The sequence below is a fragment of the Maniola jurtina genome, chromosome 17, assembly GCF_905333055.1.
Source record: "Maniola jurtina chromosome 17, ilManJurt1.1, whole genome shotgun sequence".
NCBI lineage: Eukaryota > Metazoa > Arthropoda > Insecta > Lepidoptera > Nymphalidae > Maniola > Maniola jurtina.
In genome coordinates, this window is record NC_060045.1 from 6,893,833 (window position 1) to 6,919,350 (window position 25,518).

General features: G+C 35.5%; 3 protein-coding genes across 4 annotated transcripts in view; all 3 read right to left on the minus strand.

Annotated features, from left to right (window-relative positions):
- The window catches only part of LOC123874088 (uncharacterized transporter slc-17.2-like), a 74,515-nt gene extending 63,010 nt beyond the window's left edge, over window positions 1–11,505 (minus strand). The window contains exon 1 of the mRNA XM_045919264.1: window positions 11,263–11,505. Within this exon, the coding sequence (XP_045775220.1) occupies window positions 11,263–11,287 (25 nt within the window). The 5' untranslated portion in view covers window positions 11,288–11,505. The remainder of the gene's footprint in view (window positions 1–11,262) is intronic.
- Window positions 11,506–14,573: 3,068 nt separating this feature from the next.
- Window positions 14,574–20,234, minus strand: LOC123874089 (arginyl-tRNA--protein transferase 1). 2 transcript variants are annotated; one of them, XM_045919266.1, is made up of 8 exons: window positions 20,035–20,234; window positions 19,833–19,959; window positions 19,504–19,751; window positions 19,149–19,211; window positions 18,637–18,818; window positions 17,840–18,001; window positions 17,193–17,374; window positions 14,574–16,572 (listed from the first exon to the last, which is right to left on the minus strand). In XM_045919266.1, the coding sequence occupies exons 1-8, from the start codon at window positions 20,120–20,122 to the stop codon at window positions 16,167–16,169; spliced, it is 1,458 nt and encodes a 485-aa protein (XP_045775222.1). In that variant the 5' UTR covers window positions 20,123–20,234; the 3' UTR covers window positions 14,574–16,166. The 2 variants fall into 2 exon arrangements, with proteins under 2 accessions (XP_045775222.1, XP_045775221.1); XM_045919265.1 differs by having other exon boundaries at window positions 18,637–18,824.
- Window positions 20,235–21,535: 1,301 nt separating this feature from the next.
- Window positions 21,536–25,518, minus strand: part of LOC123874092 — a 28,729-nt gene continuing 24,746 nt past the window's right edge. Inside the window, exons 14-19 of the mRNA XM_045919268.1 lie at window positions 25,014–25,149; window positions 24,219–24,346; window positions 23,456–23,566; window positions 22,594–22,715; window positions 22,071–22,148; window positions 21,536–21,613 (exon numbers count right to left, since the gene is read on the minus strand). Of these exons, the coding sequence (XP_045775224.1) occupies window positions 21,550–21,613; window positions 22,071–22,148; window positions 22,594–22,715; window positions 23,456–23,566; window positions 24,219–24,346; window positions 25,014–25,149 (639 nt within the window). The 3' untranslated portion in view covers window positions 21,536–21,549. The remainder of the gene's footprint in view (window positions 21,614–22,070; window positions 22,149–22,593; window positions 22,716–23,455; window positions 23,567–24,218; window positions 24,347–25,013; window positions 25,150–25,518) is intronic.

The window sequence follows — 25,518 nt, forward strand, 5'->3', positions numbered from 1 at the left end:
TGGTCTAGTTAATGGCTTTGTTCAATAGGTATGTTAATAATCTTAAAGAAATCGAGGCGTTCTAGCCCCTGAGATGAGAGTTCTAGCAGCTGGAAATTTTTTAGTAACTTGTGATTTTTAAGTTTGAAAATTTATCGTTTATGACTCTTCTTGTATGCTCTGCTGGCACTTTTTTGAGAGTTCTGGTTTAGTTGATGGCTTCGTTTTATAGCTTTGTCAATAACATTTAAGAAATCGAGGAGTTCTAGCCTCTGACATCAGAGTTCTAGCAGCTGGAATTTTTTTCATGGCGTATGATAATAAGTTTGAAAATTAGTGCATCATGACTCTTCTTGTATGCTCTGCTGGCACTTTTTTGAGAGTTCTTGTCTAGTTAATGGCTTTGTTCAATAGGTATGTTAATAATCTTTAAGAAATCGAGGAGTTCTAGCCCCTGAGATGAGAGTTCTAGCAGCTGGAAATTTTTTAGTAACTTGTGATTTTTAAGTTTGAAAATTTATCGTTTATGACAGTTCTTGTATGCTCTGCTGGCACTTTTTTGAGAGTTCTGGTCTAGTTAATGGCTTTGTTCAATAGGTATGTTAATAATCTTAAAGAAATCGAGGCGTTCTAGCCCCTGAGATGAGAGTTCTAGCAGCTGGAAATTTTTTAGTAACTTGTGATTTTTAAGTTTGAAAATTTATCGTTTATGACTCTTCTTGTATGCTCTGCTGGCACTTTTTTGAGAGTTCTGGTTTAGTTGATGGCTTCGTATTATAGCTTTGTCAATAACATTTAAGAAATCGAGGAGTTCTAGCCTCTGACATCAGAGTTCTAGCAGCTGGAATTTTTTTCATGGCGTATGATAATAAGTTTGAAAATTAGTGCATCATGACTCTTTTTGTATGCTCTGCTGGCACTTTTTTGAGAGTTCTTGTCTAGTTAATGGCTTTGTTCAATAGGTATGTTAATAATCTTTAAGAAATCGAGGAGTTCTAGCCCCTGAGATGAGAGTTCTAGCAGCTGGAAATTTTTTAGTAACTTGTGATTTTTAAGTTTGAAAATTTATCGTTTATGACAGTTCTTGTATGCTCTGCTGGCACTTTTTTGAGAGTTCTGGTTTAGTTAATGGCTTTGTTCAATAGGTATGTTAATAAGCTTTAAGAAATCGAGGAGTTCTAGCCCCTGAGATGAGAGTTCTAGCAGCTGGAATTTTTTTAGTAACTTGTGATTTTTAAGTTTGAAAATTTATCGTTTATGACTCTTCTTGTATGCTCTGCTGGCACTTTTTTGAGAGTTCTGGTTTAGTTGATGGCTTCGTTTTATAGCTTTGTCAATAACATTTAAGAAATCGAGGAGTTCTAGCCTCTGACATCAGAGTTCTAGCAGCTGGAATTTTTTTCATGGCGTATGATAATAAGTTTGAAAATTAGTGCATCATGACTCTTCTTGTATGCTCTGCTGGCACTTTTTTGAGAGTTCTTGTCTAGTTAATGGCTTTGTTCAATAGGTATGTTAATAATCTTTAAGAAATCGAGGAGTTCTAGCCCCTGAGATGAGAGTTCTAGCAGCTGGAAATTTTTTAGTAACTTGTGATTTTTAAGTTTGAAAATTTATCGTTTATGACAGTTCTTGTATGCTCTGCTGGCACTTTTTTGAGAGTTCTGGTTTAGTTAATGGCTTTGTTCAATAGGTATGTTAATAAGCTTTAAGAAATCGAGGAGTTCTAGCCCCTGAGATGAGAGTTCTAGCAGCTGGAAATTTTTTAGTAACTTGTGATTTTTAAGTTTGAAAATTTATCGTTTATGACTCTTCTTGTATGCTCTGCTGGCACTTTTTTGAGAGTTCTGGTTTAGTTGATGGCTTCGTTTTATAGCTTTGTCAATAACATTTAAGAAATCGAGGAGTTCTAGCCTCTGACATCAGAGTTCTAGCAGCTGGAATTTTTTTCATGGCGTATGATAATAAGTTTGAAAATTAGTGCATCATGACTCTTCTTGTATGCTCTGCTGGCACTTTTTTGAGAGTTCTTGTCTAGTTAATGGCTTTGTTCAATAGGTATGTTAATAATCTTTAAGAAATCGAGGAGTTCTAGCCCCTGAGATGAGAGTTCTAGCAGCTGGAAATTTTTTAGTAACTTGTGATTTTTAAGTTTGAAAATTTATCGTTTATGACAGTTCTTGTATGCTCTGCTGGCACTTTTTTGAGAGTTCTGGTCTAGTTAATGGCTTTGTTCAATAGGTATGTTAATAATCTTAAAGAAATCGAGGCGTTCTAGCCCCTGAGATGAGAGTTCTAGCAGCTGGAAATTTTTTAGTAACTTGTGATTTTTAAGTTTGAAAATTTATCGTTTATGACTCTTCTTGTATGCTCTGCTGGCACTTTTTTGAGAGTTCTGGTTTAGTTGATGGCTTCGTTTTATAGCTTTGTCAATAACATTTAAGAAATCGAGGAGTTCTAGCCTCTGACATCAGAGTTCTAGCAGCTGGAATTTTTTTCATGGCGTATGATAATAAGTTTGAAAATTAGTGCATCATGACTCTTTTTGTATGCTCTGCTGGCACTTTTTTGAGAGTTCTTGTCTAGTTAATGGCTTTGTTCAATAGGGATGTTAATAATCTTTAAGAAATCGAGGAGTTCTAGCCCCTGAGATGAGAGTTCTAGCAGCTGGAAATTTTTTAGTAACTTGTGATTTTTAAGTTTGAAAATTTATCGTTTATGACAGTTCTTGTATGCTCTGCTGGCACTTTTTTGAGAGTTCTGGTTTAGTTGATGGCTTCGTTTTATAGCTTTGTCAATAATATTTAAGAAATCGAGGAGTTCTAGCCTCTGAGATCAGAGTTCTAGCAGCTGGAATTTTTTTCATGGCGTATGATAATAAGTTTAAAAATTAGTGCATCATGACTCTTCTTGTATGCTCTGCTGGCACTTTTTTGAGAGTTCTGGTCTAGTTAATGGCTTTGTTTTATAGGTATGTTAATAATCTTAAAGAAATCGAGGAGTTCTAGCCCCTGAGATGAGAGTTCTAGCAGCTGGAATTTTTTTAGTAACTTGTGATTTTTAAGTTTGAAAATTTATCGTTTATGACAGTTCTTGTATGCTCTGCTGGCACTTTTTTGAGAGTTCTGGTCTAGTTAATGGCTTTGTTCAATAGGTATGTTAATAATCTTAAAGAAATCGAGGAGTTCTAGCCCCTGAGATGAGAGTTCTAGCAGCTGGAAATTTTTTAGTAACTTGTGATTTTTAAGTTTGAAAATTTATCGTTTATGACTCTTCTTGTATGCTCTGCTGGCACTTTTTTGAGAGTTCTGGTTTAGTTGATGGCTTCGTTTTATAGCTTTGTCAATAACATTTAAGAAATCGAGGAGTTCTAGCCTCTGGCATCAGAGTTCTAGCAGCTGGAATTTTTTTCATGGCGTATGATAATAAGTTTGAAAATTAGTGCATCATGACTCTTCTTGTATGCTCTGCTGGCACTTTTTTGAGAGTTCTTGTCTAGTTAATGGCTTTGTTCAATAGGTATGTTAATAATCTTAAAGAAATCGAGGAGTTCTAGCCCCTGAGATGAGAGTTCTAGCAGCTGGAAATTTTTTAGTAACTTGTGATTTTTAAGTTTGAAAATTTATCGTTTATGACTCTTCTTGTATGCTCTGCTGGCACTTTTTTGAGAGTTCTGGTCTAGTTAATGGCTTTGTTTTATAGCTTTGTCAATAATATTTAAGAAATCGAGGAGTTCTAGCCTCTGACATCAGAGTTCTAGCAGCTGGAATTTTTTTCATGGCGTATGATAATAAGTTTGAAAATTAGTGCATCATGACTCTTCTTGTATGCTCTGCTGGCACTTTTTTGAGAGTTCTTGTCTAGTTAATGGCTTTGTTCAATAGGTATGTTAATAATCTTAAAGAAATCGAGGAGTTCTAGCCCCTGAGATGAGAGTTCTAGCAGCTGGAATTTTTTTAGTAACTTGTGATTTTTAAGTTTGAAAATTTATCGTTTATGACTCTTCTTGTATGCTCTGCTGGCACTTTTTTGGGAGTTCTGGTTTAGTTAATGGCTTCGTTTTATAGCTTTGTCAATAATATTCAAGAAATCGAGGAGTTCTAGCCTCTGACATCAGAGTTCTAGCAGCTGGAATTTTTTTCATGGCGTATGATAATAAGTTTGAAAATTAGTGCATCATGACTCTTCTTGTATGCTCTGCTGGCACTTTTTTGAGAGTTCTGGTCTAGTTAATGCCTTTGTTCAATAGGTATGTTAATAATCTTTAAGAAATCGAGGAGTTCTAGCCCCTGAGATGAGAGTTCTAGCAGCTGGAAATTTTTTAGTAACTTGTGATTTTTAAGTTTGAAAATTTATCGTTTATGACTCTTCTTGTATGCTCTGCTGGCACTTTTTTGAGAGTTCTGGTCTAGTTAATGCCTTTGTTCAATAGGTATGTTAATAATCTTTAAGAAATCGAGGAGTTCTAGCCCCTGAGATGAGAGTTCTAGCAGCTGGAAATTTTTTAGTAACTTGTGATTTTTAAGTTTGAAAATTTATCGTTTATGACTCTTCTTGTATGCTCTGCTGGCACTTTTTTGAGAGTTCTGGTTTAGTTGATGGCTTCGTTTTATAGCTTTGTCAATAACATTTAAGAAATCGAGGAGTTCTAGCCTCTGACATCAGAGTTCTAGCAGCTGGAATTTTTTTCATGGCGTATGATAATAAGTTTTAAAATTAGTGCATCATGACTCTTCTTGTATGCTCTGCTGGCACTTTTTTGAGAGTTCTGGTCTAATTAATGGCTTTTTTCAATAGGTATGTTAATAATCTTTAAGAAATCGAGGAGTTCTAGCCCCTGAGATGAGAGTTCTAGCAGCTGGAAATTTTTTAGTAACTTGTGATTTTTAAGTTTGAAAATTTATCGTTTATGACAGTTCTTGTATGCTCTGCTGGCACTTTTTTGAGAGTTCTGGTTTAGTTAATGGCTTTGTTCAATAGGTATGTTAATAATCTTTAAGAAATCGAGGAGTTCTAGCCCCTGAGATGAGAGTTCTAGCAGCTGGAAATTTTTTAGTAACTTGTGATTTATAAGTTTGAAAATTTATCGTTTATGACAGTTCTTGTATGCTCTGCTGGCACTTTTTTGAGAGTTCTGGTCTAGTTAATGGCTTTGTTCAATAGGTATGTTAATAATCTTAAAGAAATCGAGGAGTTCTAGCCCCTGAGATGAGAGTTCTAGCAGCTGGAAATTTTTTAGTAACTTGTGATTTTTAAGTTTGAAAATTTATCGTTTATGACTCTTCTTGTATGCTCTGCTGGCACTTTTTTGAGAGTTCTGGTTTAGTTGATGGCTTCGTTTTATAGCTTTGTCAATAACATTTAAGAAATCGAGGAGTTCTAGCCTCTGACATCAGAGTTCTAGCAGCTGGAATTTTTTTCATGGCGTATGATAATAAGTTTGAAAATTAGTGCATCATGACTCTTCTTGTATGCTCTGCTGGCACTTTTTTGAGAGTTCTTGTCTAGTTAATGGCTTTGTTCAATAGGTATGTTAATAATCTTTAAGAAATCGAGGAGTTCTAGCCCCTGAGATGAGAGTTCTAGCAGCTGGAAATTTTTTAGTAACTTGTGATTTTTAAGTTTGAAAATTTATCGTTTATGACTCTTCTTGTATGCTCTGCTGGCACTTTTTTGAGAGTTCTGGTCTAGTTAATGGCTTTGTTTTATAGCTTTGTCAATAATATTTAAGAAATCGAGGAGTTCTAGCCTCTGACATCAGAGTTCTAGCAGCTGGAATTTTTTTCATGGCGTATGATAATAAGTTTGAAAATTAGTGCATCATGACTCTTCTTGTATGCTCTGCTGGCACTTTTTTGAGAGTTCTTGTCTAGTTAATGGCTTTGTTTAATAGGTATGTTAATAATCTTAAAGAAATCGAGGAGTTCTAGCCCCTGAGATGAGAGTTCTAGCAGCTGGAATTTTTTTAGTAACTTGTGATTTTTAAGTTTGAAAATTTATCGTTTATGACTCTTCTTGTATGCTCTGCTGGCACTTTTTTGAGAGTTCTGGGCAAGTTAATGGCTTTCTTTTATAGCTTTATCAATAATATTAATGAAATCGAGGAGTTCTAGCCTCTGAGATCAGAGTTCTATCAGCTGGATTTTTTTTCTTGGCTTATGATACTAAGTTTGAAAATTAGTGTATCATGACTCTTCTGGTATGCTCTGCTGGCACGTTTTTGAGAGTTCTGGGCTAGTTTATAGCTTTATTTTATAGCTATGTTAATAATCTATAATAAATCGAGGAGTTCTAGCCCCTGAGATGAGAGTTCTAGCAGCTGGAAATTTTTTAACAACTTTTGGTGTGAAGTTTGAAAATTTATTGTTTATAACTATTCTTCTATGCTCTGCTGGGACTTCTTTGTGAGTTCTGGGCTAATTAATAGCTTTATTTTATAGCTTAGTTAATGAGCTATAAGAAATCGTAGAGTTCTAGGTTCTGAGATTTGAGTTCTAGCTGCTAGAATTTTTTTAAATTACTTATGATGACTAAATTTGAAAATTTATTGATTTTTTCATTTGACTTTTTTTATGTTTATATGCCAGAACTATCATTATAAAGTATGAGGAACTATAGAACTGAGATACGTGCGTACAGAGAACTCTTTTTTTTTCGCTTTGCTCGAAAATGATCTGCTACCGGAAGTTAGCAGAGCATTATTTCAACTGCGATTTTTTTAGTAAAAACGCCAGAACTATCTTTAAAAAGTATCAGGAACTATAGAACTCTTCTGCATGCGAAGGGAACTCCTTTTTATTTTTGATCTGCTGGCATATGCTCTGCTAAGTTCACGGGCACGCTTTAGCTCTCCTATAACCTTCTGAATACGAGACGGCTAAATAGGCTGTAGATCACACTAATATTATAAAGGCGAAAGTTTGTATGTGTGTGTGTGTGTATGTTTGTTACTCCTTCACGCAAAAATTACTGAACGGATTGGGCTGAAATTTAAAATGGAGATAGATTATACCCTGGATTAGCACATAGGCTACTTTTTATTCCGGAAAATCAAAGAGTTCCCACGGGATTTCGAAAAACCTAAATCCACGCGGACGAAGTCGCGGGCGTATGCTAGTATGATAATAAAAGGTAGGTATATTATGATGATTGTAAACTAACTATATTGAAATATTTATGATATTTTTATTAACATCTAGGTACCTACATACCTACCTACATATTGTAATCTATACCTATTAAGATAGGTACATATTAATTTGTTCCAGTTTATATCGTCCACCAGTGTAGGTAGGACGAGGAAGCAACTTTAGATATGCATCACTTAATCTGCGGAATGGGTGTTCAGATTAATGGAAACCACTGGTGGAAACACTGACCTTATGTCACGCATAAAATCTTAGGTTTCTACATTTTCTAACGTAAGTGACTTGTCTGATAATAATTTATTTATTTAAACACTTCACTTTTTTTTTCTTACCATAAAGCTCCATTAAATCATGGCAGCTTTATTGCTACTACCGTCTAGCCTATGGGCTAATAAGTAATATTATTCTAGCTTAAACTTCTACTTATTGAATAAACACTTCACTGCGTAAGTTGTGTTATTTAACATGGGCAGTAAAAATAGTTTTTGCAGATAACTAGCGCCAATTTCCCGATTTTCATGAGCAAAATTTTTCGATAATGACTTAAACGATCACATTAAAAATGCACCTACCCAAATATTTAATAATACCTAACAATCTAACTAGGTACTAGGTACGTAGGCCATCAATCAAACCGGAAGCATGGCGGAAGCTATTTATCCACAATGACAAAAGCCATCGACTGATCTCATTCATTTACCTACACACCTACCTACCTAGTACTTAGTTATTATGAAATTCAGAGATTATAAAATGCAACAGAGTTGTAAAATAGTTGTAACACTCCTATGAACATTTCTAGGCATACCTACTTAATCAGTAAGGTTACCGATAATGCGGGCAAACAAGCTATAACATGTAAGTGATGTAAGTTATAAATAATATTAAGTTTTGATGAAGGTAAGTACTTACCTAATCTAAACCTACCTACTTATAGGTACTCTCAACTCTGCAAGTTGCAAGGATATCAATAAACCTGTTTCAGTTTCTAAAATTAGATTGTTTCTAAAATTAAAACTTTAACGATTAGTACATACTACCTACTAACTAGTACTAAAATGTAAAATTGTTTCTGAAATTAAAACCTTAAATTAGTAGGTAAATAGTGTAGGAGCCCATGAGAAATTCAGCAATAGTAAATAGATTATGTAGATCTCAAAATTAAATACCTTACAGGTTATTATTATGAAGTAAATTAATTAAGTAATTATTATTGGAACATAGTAAGTAGGTAATTAGTGTTTTTTAAAAATAATTATTTATCACAATCGCTTACACAGTGTTTTGAATTTTGGTCCATAACGTAAAAAAACTATGAAGGTATTTTCAAAAAAAGAGGAAAGAAGACCAATTATTTCATCATCATTAATCACTGCTATCAAAAGTAACACAGTAATGAAAAGATAATGGTTATTTAATTATTGTATCTGTTAATTATCCTGCAAAAAGTTACCCTATAAGTACTTGCAAGCTTAAACCATTGTATTGTTGAATGAAACTGTAGCCTTTATTAGCCTGTAACCAAATCATGAATCAATCTTCAATTATTTAGCTATAATTTTCCGTAAGTTTTCCTGTATTTTTATCTGTCACAGATAAAAATACAGGAAAACCAAAAACAAATAAATGATTTAACTGCCGAACAGGAGGTCGACGTCTTAGGGACGCTCGTTATTCGTCGGTCAATCGATATTATATTATATTTATTTATTTATTTATTTACTTATGTAATATATTTAAAGGAAAGTACGTTATCATACTTAGAATAAAGAAACGTGTCTCATTGATTAGCGGTGACACAAAATACTCCCTACTAAATACGCCTTATGGACTAATATGGACAAATATCGAAATATCCAATCTGTGCATACGTATAATATGTAAAATATTTTATTCTGAGAAAGTCCGATTATGAGCGTCTACTGGAACTTAAGATTAAGTAATTATTTATTATAAATTATGTAACTATCTGGCATTGGCATGCAGCCAAGTGCCAAGTGGCACAAGCTTTGAATTTGGTGACCCTCAGTATTTCTCAGAACCTAGGTATGTACTAAATTCCAATTGATATAGCTACGAGTATTGTTGTATTCGTTATTCGTGGTCTTGAGATGAGCACATTGAAAGGTCAAAGCAAAAACGATTTGTGTATTTTAATGACCATCTTATCTTAGTATCATCCACAAAAATCTTGCTTAGGTACCACAGCAGTGATGGACTTAAATCTCGATGTGATTGATAGAGAATCTCTATTAGAGATATTATGCTGGGTAAGTAAATTGTATACGTAATAATATATGCAATGCTACTTCCCAACTCTGAAAACCTACAAATAATTTGCTACGCTGCCGGATAATCCAGAGGAGGAAAAATCCTGTAGGTATCTACTTATGAATTTTTTCTACCTGGTATCCAACTTACGAACTAAAACAACCTGGTCCGAGTCTCCCAAATTGACATAAAACCACATTGCATTTCTTCATTCCGACCGTTCATTTACACTCTTTCTGGTTACCTCGTTTTCTCTTTCTTCTCCCCTTATAATTGATCGCAACATCAGCGGATACTTCTACCACTCCTTCTCATTAGACAGCATGCGCGCTACCAGATTTTGGGCGTCTACCGAAGCGTCTACATTTTTAGTCGCTTCCTGTGTCACCGATCTCAAGTCCATGCAAGCGAGACATTCGCCTATATTACTACTTTATGTACTCGTATAACTTAGGTACCTACTGATAGATACGCTTGACATTCTGTTGCCAAGATGTTGCCAAACAAGTATTTGCCTTCAAGCAAATAAAATAATACGTCTTCTGGGATATTTAGAGAAGCCAAAGACCTCTCTACGACATGCTAGCATGCACATAATTAAATCCAGTAAACAATGCAAAAGATTCAAAGATTTATAAAAAATCCTGAAATCATATTTCAGATGTCTTGATAAAAATAAAAATTAGAAAAGACCGTGTATAACAAAATAATTACCACCACCTACCATTTTAAATTAAATTCTTCATGAAAGCTTCAAATATGTCATGTCTATAATGTTTGCCTGTTTAATTATATCAAATCCGTTAAAAGCCAGGTAGGTAGGTACCTACCGCAATTAGCATTTAGCTAAAAAACTGAGCTATTTGTACACATTTATCGCATCCTTTTTGTCATGTGTATCGATACAGAACTCAATAAAAATAAACCCAGTTAAAACTGGAAGGAATTTATGCCATCGGAGCCGACGATCTTAAATAATAATTGTAAGTACGCAGAAATTGCTTTAAAGCAAATCATATTTGGATCTAAAATTAACTCATTTGCTTTATTTAAAACTACTTATTCGTCCTCGAAGTTCTTTTGAGCCCTCGTCATGATTAATCCGTACATTCGTACATTTTCTTTTTCAATGTATTCTTGTGTGTGGATTGGAGTGGAGAGGGTGGAAAAGATACGTCCGGCCGAGTTTCCTGACGATTTTTCCTCAGACCAGGGCGCGTTTAGAACCCTCGTAACTTTACTAATTTTGAATTGACGTAGGAGCCTAAATTTAATTTATCACCATTTCACTTCTTTAGTTTACTTTTAAGCCCCCGACCCAAAAAGAGGGGTGTTGTAATATTAAGTTTGACGTGTGTATCTGTGTATCTGTCTGAGGCTAGCTCCTAAACTAATGAACCGATTTTAATTTAGGTTTTTTTTGTTTAAAAGGTGGCTTGATCGAGAGTGTTCTTAGCTATAATCCAAGAAAATCGATTCAGCCGTTTGAAAGTTATCAGCTCTTTTCTAGTTACTGTAACCTTCACTTGTCGGGGGGTGTTATAAATTTTTAATTGTATATAATATAATACAAGTGTGTAGGTATATATTATTTACTTACTTTAAAAATAACTTTAATATCACACCTCTAATAATAAAACTTTTATTTAAAGTCTGAGATGAAAAGAATTACCTACACCAGACCCTACGTATCTACACTTAGGTAGTAGGTACTAGTTTCTCAATAATCTTTTATATCCTTCGCAATTTCTTGTTTACGATGGGTATTAATTACATTCATTAAAATTTAGGTAGCCGTAATATATAAATTTTAATTTAATGATACCTACTTCTCTAATATTAAAGTTAAGTGGTTATTACTTACCGAATAATTTGATATGTAACTTCATTTTGATTTACTGGCCGCACTCCTAGTAATCACAAGAAAATCACGTAACTAATTAGAAAAGTCAAAACACGCAAAAACGAGGTTTGCGGCGAGGTGCGCGCGCGCTCGGCTTCGTGCGACTGCCTTTTGCTATTGCCAATGAAAGCCTGAGGCCTTAGCAGTAGCAACTAGCACAGCTCGCGTGCTTTCAACCATCCGATTGTCAATGGACACCGCACAACATAAAAACAAGGCAGAGAAACGATAACAACACAGCCTAGACACATTTATGTAAATACATGTTAGCTAGGCAGGTACATTCAACTTTACTCATAAAGGCTTTATTGGACTAGGCTTTAAGTATCAATATGGCGACTTAGACCGACTCATCGCCTACTTGCTAGTGACTTTTTGCTTTTTTTTTAAAAAACCTTTGCGGAATTAATATTGTACACTAGCTCATGCCCGCAACTTCGTCTGCATGGACTATACAAATCAAACTCCTTTAAGGCTATCCTTGTCAAGGACCCCCCGTCGATTTCCTACGTATGATATTATTGTTCTTATCTCTATCTGCCCTGGTTCGTGCATTCTCGGTTTCGGATTTTTGAAAATTCAACCCCTAAGGGTTGGTCAGTCATCTTTTCCTTTTAGGTACTTATAGTATAATATTTAGATAAACTAATTCAATGTAAAAAATCCCCGCTAACCCAAATACATCCTTAATGAAAAATAGTATTTCGCTGCGACTAAAGATAATTAAGTATAGATACTAGAAACGTATAATGCGATGTAATAAGTAGAAGAGCAACGTGTGACCTAATTGTAATAACGCATGCCGATTGATCACGCTGGTTAAGAAACATTGACCAAAGTTGGTAGATACTTAATTGGATGGGCGACCGGCTTTGTGGGCCCGAATTTTGCCTTTTTGTTTCCTCTTGTCACCTGTGTATGTTTAATTATCGGCCTCAGTAATTAAAAGAGTCGCTTAGTCAAGTCGCATGCGAAAGGATCTGGGAGCCCCCGGCATTATCTGTTAGGTATCCCAAGAAAGCTCCTACCATTGAGATTAATGGAAAGGCCCAAAGGGTTTACGACTATTAGCAATGAGAAATATACAGGAAGAGCAGAGAGATAATACATAGAAAAATATAAGTTATAACTACGCATCAACAATTCACGCATCGCTTCGAATTGATCACTTGATCAATTTGCCCAGCAGAATGGACTGTTGTTGTAAGGCCCGTCTCGTTCGCCGCGACCGCTTCGGTTTACGGGACAGGTGATAATGCAAAGTAAATAAGGATGTAACTAAGTATTTATATAAACCTGTACGTATGTACCACTTACTTAGCAATAAAAAACAGCATTGAATTGCTGTTTTTTATTGCTAAGTATTATTTAGTTAATTAGATTTGTTTTTGTTTTGCAAACGCACTCTTTAATTTTTAGAGAGCCGCTGGATTCAGGCGACGCAAAAGCATGCCGCGTGGAAATCCCTACAAGAAACCTAGTATTCAGCAGCGACGTCTATCGTTTGACAATGAAAGAAAGAAAGAAAATGCATTTATTTGTTGTTGGTGTCACAGATAAAAACAAAGTAGGTATACAAATATACATTTTCATCTGTGACACCACCCCAAATGGGTGTACAGCTCAGCATTATGTCCTGCATCATATGCATTAAATGCAGGACGCTGATTTTCAGCTGTGACCCGGGTGACGCCACAGTAAGTAAATTAAAAAATAATTGAAAATAACTTTAACCACATGTGTAGTATACGTGTATACACATAAATATATATGATGAAAACAAAATAGTAACATATAAATAGGTAGGTAGGTACCTACCTACTACATTGTTCGCTATTTCTCCTTTGAAATCACACAATAGGTCTTTAGAGACCTAAATACTAAGCAATGCCTAGCATTAGCCTTTAAGTAGGTAAGTACCTACATAATAACATACGTAGTACGTCGTGGAACTCGATTAGGTACCGTTACTATGACTCTGTAATTATTTGAGAATCTTTAGTATTTGCCTTGCACCTCTTTTATGTTAATGTAAGCAGGCAAGCGCTGATCCACCGTTGTGACCACGTTGGGCATGCCCACAACCCTGACAGTAGCGTAATAATAGGGTGGATCGCTGGATCCGCGCCCTTAAGGAGGCGGTTAACGCTGCGGCAGAGACAGGAGATCGAGACAGAGACAAGCGACAGAGAGAAATGTCTCGGTCTTCCGGGCTCAACAAGGGCTCAACTTTGTATCGAGGAGACTTCCCTGGCGCAGATGCGATTTGTGAGAGCTGTGGAGAATTCCCGGGTTCAAAATCAAAATTTATTTATATGAATTAAATAAATTTTATAATTATAACAAGTACTTACCTACCTATTTAGGACAACTGCAGTATTAGCACAGATATTGATATCTACTGGTGTGGTACTAGTGTCATTTATGCTACGTCTCCATTACACCTAAGTATAAATTAATTTACTTAGCTTGTGTGCGAGTCGTTTATGCGCCTCGAGCGCCGCTTATTGTACTACTCATTGATGGCAGTAGGGACGCCAGAAACTTTCACGCAAATGACGTCAATAACTGTATTACAAAGACTCAATCGGATAAACGATGCACGAATGCATAGGATTTTATCTACCCCTACTTACATTGAAGACGAATTTACCTAGGATACATTCGTCCCAATAAAACAGAGACATGGTTTGTAAAACCCCTAATCCATGCGGAAGAATTCGAAGCCAAAACGGTTGTAAATTGCAATATTATACCTACGAGTACATAGTAAAGTGTAGGTATATTAAGTTCATACCACTGCTGCTATTAGATAATGCGATAAAACAATCATCTCAAATTGAACCCCAGCGACGCCTGACAGAAGATAGGTACCTATTCGGAAAAGACAGTGGTAATCTATTTATCTAAGCGAACTCACGTTTTCTCTACTAAGTTTACAAACATCATCTACAGAATGTCATCGTTTGATCAGATTATCTTTAAATAGTTTGATAAAGGAATTTGATACAGAAAAATGAAGGTAAAAGATATATCTGTAGTGGCAATAGCTAGATAGCTTAGTACTTAGCTTCAAAAATATTATCATTCAAGTCGTCAAAATTAAGAGTGGTTCCTCAAGAGCAGGTATCTTCATAAGTGACGTTATGGCCTTTCTGTTGATATGGATTTGATAGCAAATTCGAATTATAAGTCGGTATCGGGCGGTTATCTGATGTAAGGTTAGATACATCTGTTACAAAACAGAACGGAAAATAAAATAAAACAACATGTTTAACGCGTTAGATAATAATATATTATATTCAATTAACTATCAGTTAACAATGTAACTAAGGTTGATGGTTACACCTTTATGCACAATAAGGTGGGGCGAATGAAATGCTTGAATGTATTTAAGTACATACATGCTAAGTTACTGTTATACAGAAACATTAAATACTAAATAAATACCTATTAGAACTTAGAAGTTAGAACAGTAGGTCGATTCCGGAAAACATGTATCAATCATTATTACAATAGCCATTGACTGGCAGCAATGATTGGTGCAGCCTTTCCACAATCGATCAGAGACGGGCCTGCCCGCGAAATTCAAATTTAATTTGGTTTTTCGCAGTTTGTAAATTAATACGACACAGTAGGACTATGGCTTTCTAATTCCAACAATGGCAGTAATTTCTTAAACTGGACCCTTTCAAGTAAAGATTTTTATATAAACCTGTGAGGATGATACTGCCATTGGCGCAATTCAAGTGCCATAAGCCTACTTTGTCGTATTAGTTTACAAATTGCGAAAAACTAAAATAAATTTGAATTTCGCGGGCAGACCCGTCTCATGCCCCTTAACGCCTATTCACAAAACTGCAACGCGCAACGCATCGTCAAAAGCTGCGAGCTTGCTCGCAAAAACTTGCGGCGTGATTCGAAATCACGTCTTTTGAAAAAATTTTAAATCATCGAAATTCCGCAAAACGGTCTGTGCCGTGGACGTCATGTTTTATACAGGGTATAAGGAATATGCTACAGAAAACTTTATGAATAGTTTGCACTTGTATCTCCAATATGCTTTTTATATGCTTTAAATAACAAATACCTCTTAACTTTAAAGTACTAGGGTTCCAATCAAGGACCGCCACTATTTGCTTCAATTAGAGAGAGGCCGCACTACGGCTAAACCGCCACGGATTCTGACCGCCCGATTTTGTGAGTAAAGGAAACTAATGGAAGCGGCCACACTGACGGTTTTTTTCCGCGACTGATTTTAAAACCGCGTTTTGTTACAGAATGGCTAGCGGGAAGAAACCGCGCCGTTTGTAGTCCATAGAACTTATATTGGCACGCACACATTTGACGCGGTAACTGCGAGCGGTCTTGTCATTATTCGGCACACAGTCTTAAAGAGTAGTTGTGTTTTAGTGGTAATGTGTGGGCCGTGCAATATGCAAACTTTTATCGGGGCCTAGCTACTGACATCCGGAAATAGTTGAAAAATTTCTCAGGATGTTTTCTTAAATCTTGATACTTTTTATGAAAGAATCCTTTCTTAAATCTTCGGCTAGTCAGTGAATGGACCTAATATTTACGAAATAAACCATGTTGTACAATTAGTATTGTTGTGTTATAAAAAAAATTAAAAAATACACTGTCAAAGTTCATAACTTTGATAATGTATAAATGAAAAATTCCAATGCTGTAGAACTCAGAATTACATACTAAATACCTAGTAGTTTTTTTTAGCATGTCCCTACTCACTTACACCCTGTACTAAATCAACGACACTGTCCCGTAACGGAATTGTTCTGTGACTAGTGCTTAAACGCAATAATAACAACCAATAACTATAATAATACACAAACAAATATATTAGTTTATGACCTAAATATGATCATCCGCTTGACTGTTTTAGTACCGACCAGCCGCGCGTACTCAAGAATTTCTTCGATATCGTTTTTCTTGGCACTTTTTCGCCTGTACACTTTGAAAGGCAAAACCTCGCCTCCGTATAGCACGGGTATGTTATTTATATCACTTTCAGTGCCACAGTTTTCATCGATACTGTCAATGTCCGGGTCAAATCTCGAATAAGGCGTGACTTCCAACTTTTGTGTACAATCTTTCAAAGGGAACCACTTGTAGGTCTCGGGGCAAAGGAGATCAGAGGGGTTGAAGTTTCCCTTGTATCGCATTTTAGGACACGTGTGGATGTAGTAGCCTATGTAGTAGTATTGCAGCTGTGGACATAGCGTGTGCAAATGTCTCGTGAACGCTATCTCCCTGAAAGAAATATTTAGATGAATAAATACATAATTGTTTTTTTTCTACCACTACAACCAAAATCCGTGCAAAGAAAATTGATTTTTAGAGCCGATTAACACCAAACACGTACACGTGACCACGCGCGTAGTGACGCGCGTGAATCCATAGACATGACAGCACGCATTACGTCTACACGAACGTTCACGTCACGCAAGCAGTATGACATCTCCATACAGTTCCATACATTACAACGTCATGGTACGCGCTACGTCTACGCTTATGTGCTGCATACGCGTTTGGTGTGTCCCAGCTTTAAATCTGTTCACTAACAAAGTGTCGCTACGCGCAGAAACGCACTTATTTTGCTTTTAATTTATTATTTTATACTATGTTTATTAAATATAATGTTTGCTATTCTAAGAATAAAATAGAATACTATATTAATCTTACAGTTATTATAATAAATATTATAATAAACTAGGAATATAAAGAGTTGCAAATTTTTATTCAAATAATATTATTAATAAATAATAATAAGCTTGCAAGACTTAAATACTAAGTAGTAGTAGTTATCAGTATGTGTGAGTGTATGTTTGGGTGTGTGTGGGTGTGTGAGTCGCGGGACAAAGCTGGTTTACCTTAAAGCGCCATAGGTTCCCAAAGTTAAGTTCATGTGCTGAGGATCGTACATGAAATATACAGAAGACACACATTTAGGCAAGATGTCTATAACTCCGACGGCTATTAGTTTCCCATCAAGCCAGTACTGTTGGTGGAAAGAGCCATAGCCGCACGGGGGAGCCTCTTCGGAATGTTCTTCCTGCAATATTAATATGCTGTGATAACCTAGTGGTTAAGGTCCGTAGCAGGCACGACGCTTTTAGTATCAGCGATCGGCGATTTAGTTGCTTTGCACTCCGCACACATACAATCTCCTGTCGCAGCAACCAAATCGATTTTAGTTATTACTAAAATTTTTGCCTCCTATATAAGAATCTGGGTTTGTTGATCGGTCCTGGGTATGCATTTGTAACTTATCGAACCTAGCATAATTAAATATCACTTGCTTCAACGTGAAGGAAAACATCTTAAGAAAACGGAAAAGTGTTCTTCCTAATATTTTCAAGGTTTGTTACATCTGCAAACCCCAAGAGAATGGCTGACTTCACACACCTGTAAGAACAATAGGAGCTCACAGGATCCAGGTTCAAACGTAGGACCTCCCGAATTGACATTGTAATAATTCAATTTTAGAAAGTAAATTAAAAACAAAAATTTTACTCACCAATAAAGGACTTTGCACTAAAAATTCAGTGAATTGTGATTCGGAACATTTCTCAGGTCTATCGCCGTGGACTGCCATTTGATATTTTACATAGAGATTGTGAGTCTCTTTGGATGTTGCTATCCACTCTGGACTAGGCGGTTTTGTTCTAACGAGTTTTATCTAAAATAAAAAAATAGAATAACTTTTTGAGCCATACATCTAAATGTAGTAGCTACACCCATCGTCAACTGACTAGACTACAAAATGACTTCTCACGCGCCATTTTAAGTCTATAGGTAAACTGTCATGTCAAAAGTATGGCAGGTATGGTATATATATTTTGACTCATAAAGTAAAAATGGCGCTTGAGAAAGAATGACTCAATGAATGAAAGATGAGAAATGACTCATCTTTTATGCATCTTGATTTGTAAAAAAAAACTAATGACAGTATTTTGTAAGTTGCAGTCAACCACCAATCAACAATATTTTATCCATATTATGACATTAAAAATGCGGAATTGTCCCTGTCTGATTTTAACAAAATTTGGTACTTGTGTCCAGGTACAGACAGACAGACTACTTTTTATCCAGGAAAATCAGAGAGTTCCAATGGGATTTTTAAAAACTTAACATATATGGGCCAAGGTTGCAGGTATCTCTACTGGAACAGAAATAGCTTGCATCCTGGAGATGGATATAGGCTTTTATCCTGGAAAATCAAACAGTTCCCACCAAATTCATATAAAACCCTTAATTAACACATCTTGCATACTTTCTAATTTAAATTAATTTTAAACAAGAATTTGATAGTACCTCAAGCTTTCTTTTCACTTCACTAGGCAGCTCATTTATGAAATCTTCTATTTGCTTTTCATTATTTTTATTGCTATTAGCCACAGTGCTCACGTCAATGCCTTTCTTTTTTAGTTTTTCCAACATCCTCTCTCTCCTTAATTGCTTAGCTTTTTTACAAGGGGCCTTTGTGGGATCTGGGCCTGCAACTGTATATTAATATTAATTTAGTCCATACCAATATTATAAAATGCAAATGTCCTTTTCCCAGCCCATCTGTTTACTGAATTGACTATATGTCAAATATTAGGCTATGGTGTCATGAGATCATGAGAAAAATAGGGCTACTTTATGGTTACCTGTGTCAAATGTACTAAAATTACACTGCAGTGTCTAAAAACTTAAGGGTTTGCATATTATAGGTTTTCTTTATAAAACTAAATAAGGATTTTTGAAATTTTATGTGAGTAAAATTGTAGCTGGTTGTTAGTTAGTGTTGTCATCTAGTAATACGATATAACATCATAATTTACCTTGTTCTTTTTTAACTTTTGGTTTAGGACTGCTTGATGTTGTACTTTGTGTAGACATGGCATCTGTAAATAGAATATTATGCTCTTATCAAATACTTGTTTACCTTTGAATCATTCTTTCAAATAATAAATTAATTTATTTCTTATTTATTTATTAATCTTACAAATATGCATAACATTATTTTTTACATTCAGTGCCACAAATTGTGTTAAAAGACACAGTGTAGAACAAGACACCAAAGAATTCGATGATTCATTGATATAAAAATCTAGTTTCACTGTTATAATGCATTAATTACAATACACAATGTTTATATTAATCTTTTTTAGCATATGTTAGCTTTTTATTACTAACCTGGTGTTTCTTCATTGATGGACTCTGGTTGATCAATAAAGGAAATATCCACATCACCAATATTGATATCCTGATGGGCTCTTCTACTCTCAACAAACTGTTCTCTGCCTGCAGTATTTGTCATATCCTCATTGCTGCTCGACATTCGCCTGTATTCAGAAATGTCATCCAGCCCCATTAGATACCTATTGAACCGTTTCATGACCTTTTTCTGTGATTTTGATGTTTTGAACTCTAAAGCTCTGCATCTGTGTATCAAAAGTGAATAGTTAAACATGCTACAATTTCTTTACTTGGAAAACCAATGCGAATCGGAAAAGGGTACACACCTTATAGTATACATAGGACAGCACACAACATCAAGAATTGGCTTATAGCAGTATTGCCCCGAACGCCTCCATCCTCTGTCGATCAAATCTTGATAGTCATGAACAGTCATCATATGGGCCCACATTCCTGTACAAGTTTCATAACATTATATCACATATAAAATAAAACGAAACATAAAAGAATGTTGAACACAACACTTACCATGGCTATAGTTCGAATTTGGTTTCTTACAGTAACCACATTTATATCCATCGCGCTCAGAGAAATATTCTACTAGACTGCGTTTCATAGTATTAAGAAGAATTTATAGTTATTATTTTGCTAAGTTTGATTTAATATTAAATTAAAAATATTTTTTGACCGTGACAAAGAAAATAGTAGATATATTCAGTGACATTTGGTAACAGTGACAGTTGACACTTGACAGTTGACATTGGCAGAATGTGACATTTCGCTTTAGTTTCACCATTTTATTTATTTATTTTTTTCTCTCTCGTCTGGCTTTACAAAGATTAGCCAATGTCAAGTTTGTAGTTATTTGTAACAAGTTAGTTAAACTATACAAGTATGGACCCCGTCTGTGCCGGCGCTCGCCGACATACGCATGGCACTCCCTTAGAGCGCTTTCCAGTTAGTTTTAATCATGGTTTTAACAAAAAAATACTCCAAAAAGGCAGAGCACGCCCGCCAGCTAACACCAACACAGACGAAGTCCAGTTTGAGTTTCACCATTTCACATTGACTCTATGAACCATAGTTTTTCAGTTTTTTCTTGCCTTTGGTACTGGGTTCTAGGTTTTTGGAAATGCTCATGGTGCCCACGTGCGTGTTGTTAAGTTACCTGTGTTCGAAACGACTTTTTGGAGCAAAGGAATTTCAAAATTAAATGCAAAGTTTTTCAAAATTTCCCTTTATTTTTTAACTTTCCAAGTCGATAGCATTTTAGTCGCTTATAATAGACGCGCTTCTCGCTTGTGGCAAATGATAAACAACAAGCACAAATGGCTTGGCTGCCAATCGGAACGCTCCTAAGCGTTGGCACACATACGCAAACACCAATTTGGCGGCTCCATTAAAAACTTCTTTACTGAAATAGGGAGCAAACATTTATTCAGCTCCATATGCGTTTCACTGAACCATTTTGGTTACTATACCTATACAGTTCCACTTCTTCAGCCGCGTACAGCATTGTACGCCTGCAAGCATGCTAACTCCAGTATTCAGCGCTGTTCCGGCGCGTACAGCGTTGTTTCACAGAGTACATTGGTATTTACTGAGACGCTGTTCCACCGCGTTCAGCGTTGTTCAGTTCTGAAGTTACCTGTTACACTCAAGGACCCGGCAACCACCCTGAACCGCTCATTGAGCGAAATGACTACAAAACTAGCGTTTTTATGGATAAAAGCTGAATTGAGCTGAATAAATGTATTTGTAGTCCCTTACTCAAAGAAACATGACGGACAGCATAGACGACGGACTTCATACAGCAGGGTTTATAAAGATTGTCTGGGAGAGATTGCTTTAGCCACAGGCTTTAGCAATAAAACCGCCTTTGTACCTTAATGTACGGATGTAATTAAATATGGAGGTTTCCCTTTTTATGATTTTCTCTATGTTTTTGTATGAGTCTAATACTTATCTCGAATTCATTACTATTACGTAGGTGAAGATGGGTTAGATTAAGTAAAACAAATCTATTTAGGTATAAAATTAAGTTTAATTTGTTGAAAGTCTTATATTTTTAACCTTTTTTTGCCGTTGCGGAATAGTTATTCTGGTTCTGCAATAAATAACTAACATGAAAATATACTACTTCTTTACGTCTTACAGGTTATTTTAGTATGAGGGAAAAGTTTAATTAACCTATCAGAGATACAGGAATTAGGTCTCGTAAATCATCCAATAAAAAGATTTTTATTTGATGGCATGATTAATTAGGTAATTGACTATTATAATATCAGTGCTTAGATCACAGACCTACATGTATCTACCTACACCTACCTACCAGTTTTTCAGAAGTTAGAACTGTTTGAAGTGGAAAAGGGTAACAAACCATGGGCAGAGTCTTATACTTGCATTACTTACTTGTTATATAATATAATAAGTAAGTAATTAAAAAGTAAGATTTTTGTGAACATAATCTTCTTTTTGTTTTAGGTATTTAAGTAATTAAAAACGTAGGTAGGCAATGATTTTGTTTTTAGAAGGTCATTGTATGTAGGTGTATTTTAACTTACGATGAATCGTCTTCATCCAACTCCGTAATATTCGACATAACAGAAGGTCTTACTACAAGGCGTCTTTTTCTCCGTGGCCTTTAAAAATAATGCTTTAAAATATAATAATCTACATTGGACTCCACTACGCTCGGAGACCAATCCTAATCTAAAATTTACTAGTTCTTAAATTTGTTCGTTAGGTAGGATTTTTATCTACTAAAATTCCCTCGGTACCTAGCCACCTTGCTAGAGCATAATGAAAGGCAATCAAAGGCTCTAAGATCTATCGGTGCGACCTAGAGATCCTACAATTTTTTTCCTTAGCTGACTTAAAAGGTAACTAAACAACTCGCTTTTTGCAGTCACGTAAGACGTTCATACCTTCAACTAACAATTTAATTAGGTAATAATAATGTTACAAATGGAAAACCAAACTTCAGGAAGTTTTCCTCAAGTTTGTTTTCCTTTTTAGTCAACTAAGGAAAAATAAATACTAATAAACGGTGCCTTTTTCAACACAAATAAAAATATGGTGCTTCACCTGCGTCTTATTTCATTCCACGGCTGGACGTGGATGTCGCCCCAAAGGAGAAAAGTTACTCCACTCAACAATAATATTGTGCCATGAAAACACCATACATATCGCCAAACAAGAAAAGTGTTCTAAAATATTTAAAATCTAGTTTAGTTTTGGTCATAGCATACACGATACTTTAGCATCACTGATACTAAAACCATTGTGTCTGCTATGGCCCTTACACATTACTTACTACACATTCTAAAAAAAAAATTAAGAAAAAATAAAAACCGACTGCAATAATCACAAACACTAAAAAGTAAAAAATTCATTAATTTATTACTGAACTAGCTGACGCCCGCGACTTCGTCCGCGTGGATTTAGGTTTTTCGAAATCCCGTGGGAACTCTTTGATTTTCCGGGATAAAAAGTAGCCTATGTGCTAATCCAGGATAATATCTATCTCCATTCCGAATTTCAGCCAAATCCGTCCAGTGGTTTTTGCGTGAAGGAGTAACAAACACACACACACACTTACATACAAACTTTCGCCTTTATAATATTATAGTGTGATATAGTTCTATAATAACATTTTTTGGAGCTGGTGCCAATTATAGCCGCATGAACCATTTACGTACTCTTCATTTTATTATGACTTCACATATTTTTTTTTAAATAATGGCCATGCTCATCATGACTTATACTCCCCTTTCCCCCCCAAATAAGCAAGTTTGTGCCAGGAGTGGGTACGACGATAGTGCAACGGGTGGGGTTTGAACCGCCAACCTTTCGGTATTCAGTCCGCTCCTCAACCGTTGAGCTATCGAGGCTCTTTAGTAGATGGCACTACATGATGATGACGATGAAGGTTGAGAAAAAAATTAACCTTGTATATAAAGGTAACTTCTCCAACGCACAGCGAAACTATAATTCCAGGCAGGTTTCCAATAATTTTTATTACTGTATTGATAGGATTGACGTAGTTTGGTGACAAGCTCTGAAAATTCAATAGCTATCAGCATTTGAAATTAAATCTATACCAAATATATAGCAAATATAAATATTATAAATGCGAAAGTGCGTCTGTCTGCCCGTCTTGAAGCTTTTCACAGCCCATCCGCTTAATCGATTTTGATGAAAGATATACATACCTACCTACAGAGATATCAGCTTGGCATCCCTGGGATTTCAAAAGATCCAAGAACGATAACTTATCGATTTTCCAAGATAAAAAGTACATAGCCTATGTAATATTATGTACAGGGATGTACCTAATCTATATTAAATAATATGTAGGTATGTATGTTATGGGATGCAAACACTTTTGGTACCAAACAGATGATGCTCGCGACTTCATTCGCAATGAATAATGTTTTTAAAATCTCGTGGGAAGTCTTTTTATTTTCTGGAGAAAAAGTAGCCTAATAGATGTGTCAATTTGGGCACCTATAAGTGCTACCTCCATTCCAAATTTCAGCCAAATTGGTTCAGTCATTTTAGCGTGGAGGAGTAACAAATATCCTACCATACAAACCTAATACAGTTAGAATAAAATTAAGATTGAGCTAAATTATGTTTTTAGGCTATCTTTGGGATGGAAATGACGAATTGTAGAAATTGATATTTTTTTGGAATTTTTTCCAGCTTACGTAACAAATATCTAAAGTGAGATCCATTCCCGCTGCGGTTAAGACGATGGCTGTGGTTAACAGAACGGGGCCAGGGTTGACTGGCACCAGCCAAGCCATCGAAACCAAAAATCCCGGTATCACATGAGCTATAATGCATCAAACTTAAATCAAACTCATTTTATAAACCCCCGACCCAAAAAGAGGGGTTATAAGTTTGACGTGTGTATCTGTGTATCTGTCAATGGCATCGTAGCTCCTAAACTAATGATCCGATTTTAATTTAGTTTTTTTTGTTTGAAAGATGGTTTGATCGAGAGTGTTCTGATAATCCAAGAAAATCGGTTCAGCCGTTTGAAAGTTATCAGCTCTTTTCTAGTTACTGTAACCTTCACTTGTCGGGGGTGTTATAACTTTTTAATTTACACTTGTCTAAATATTATATTTAAATTAGATGAAGCTCGTGACTTCATCCGCGTCGATCTAGATTTTTAAAATCCCGTGGGAGTTTTTTCATTTCGCGAGATAAAAAGTAGCCCACTATAAATCGAGACGAAATTAAAAACAGTCATCGAATCTTCTCTCTTTTCTATGCGATTAAGGGGAAAAAGGGGACTTATACTCACTCCATAAGCAAAATGTTTGATAGAAAATAGAAATAGTATTAATGGTTTTTGTAGATTTTTCGCATTTTTGGCATTGTGCGTCTAAAGTCTAAACGATAGAAACAATTACATACATTACCTATAACAATATTTTATCGTCCAGTTTCAGAAAGTCTAATGCAGGGCGAAGCTGAATGAAAAACATACTTACACACAACTATAAAATATTTTCGCATGTGCTTAATTCTTTTAACTTTCTTGTTATATTTGTACCAATGATAGATTTGTATTATAATTGTTCCTAATATCAAACGCAAAAAGAAAGGCAGTGCCACCAGTGCTGATGCCTATATGGTACACAATATAAAAGTTATTATAATATTTTAAGACGGGTCTCTCCGTCACTCGCTCCATACAAACGTAGTTCGTCTCTCATTGGAATATTTAACTCGTACTCAACCAATCATACTCAATGGAATTTTGTACAAACGTTCAGGAAACTAATATGCCTGTGGTTTTCCAGATTTTCGGTAAAATATTCGGTTTCAAAGTTACGCGGTCTTAAAATTCACATACAAATCTTTGAATCCCTGTAATTTTAAAACTTCATATTTTTAGAAAAATCTAAAACACCACAGGCACAGATTAGTTTCTAGAATATATATGTGCGACTTTGGTTGCTTAATATTCAAATGAAATTGGGACTACGATTGTAT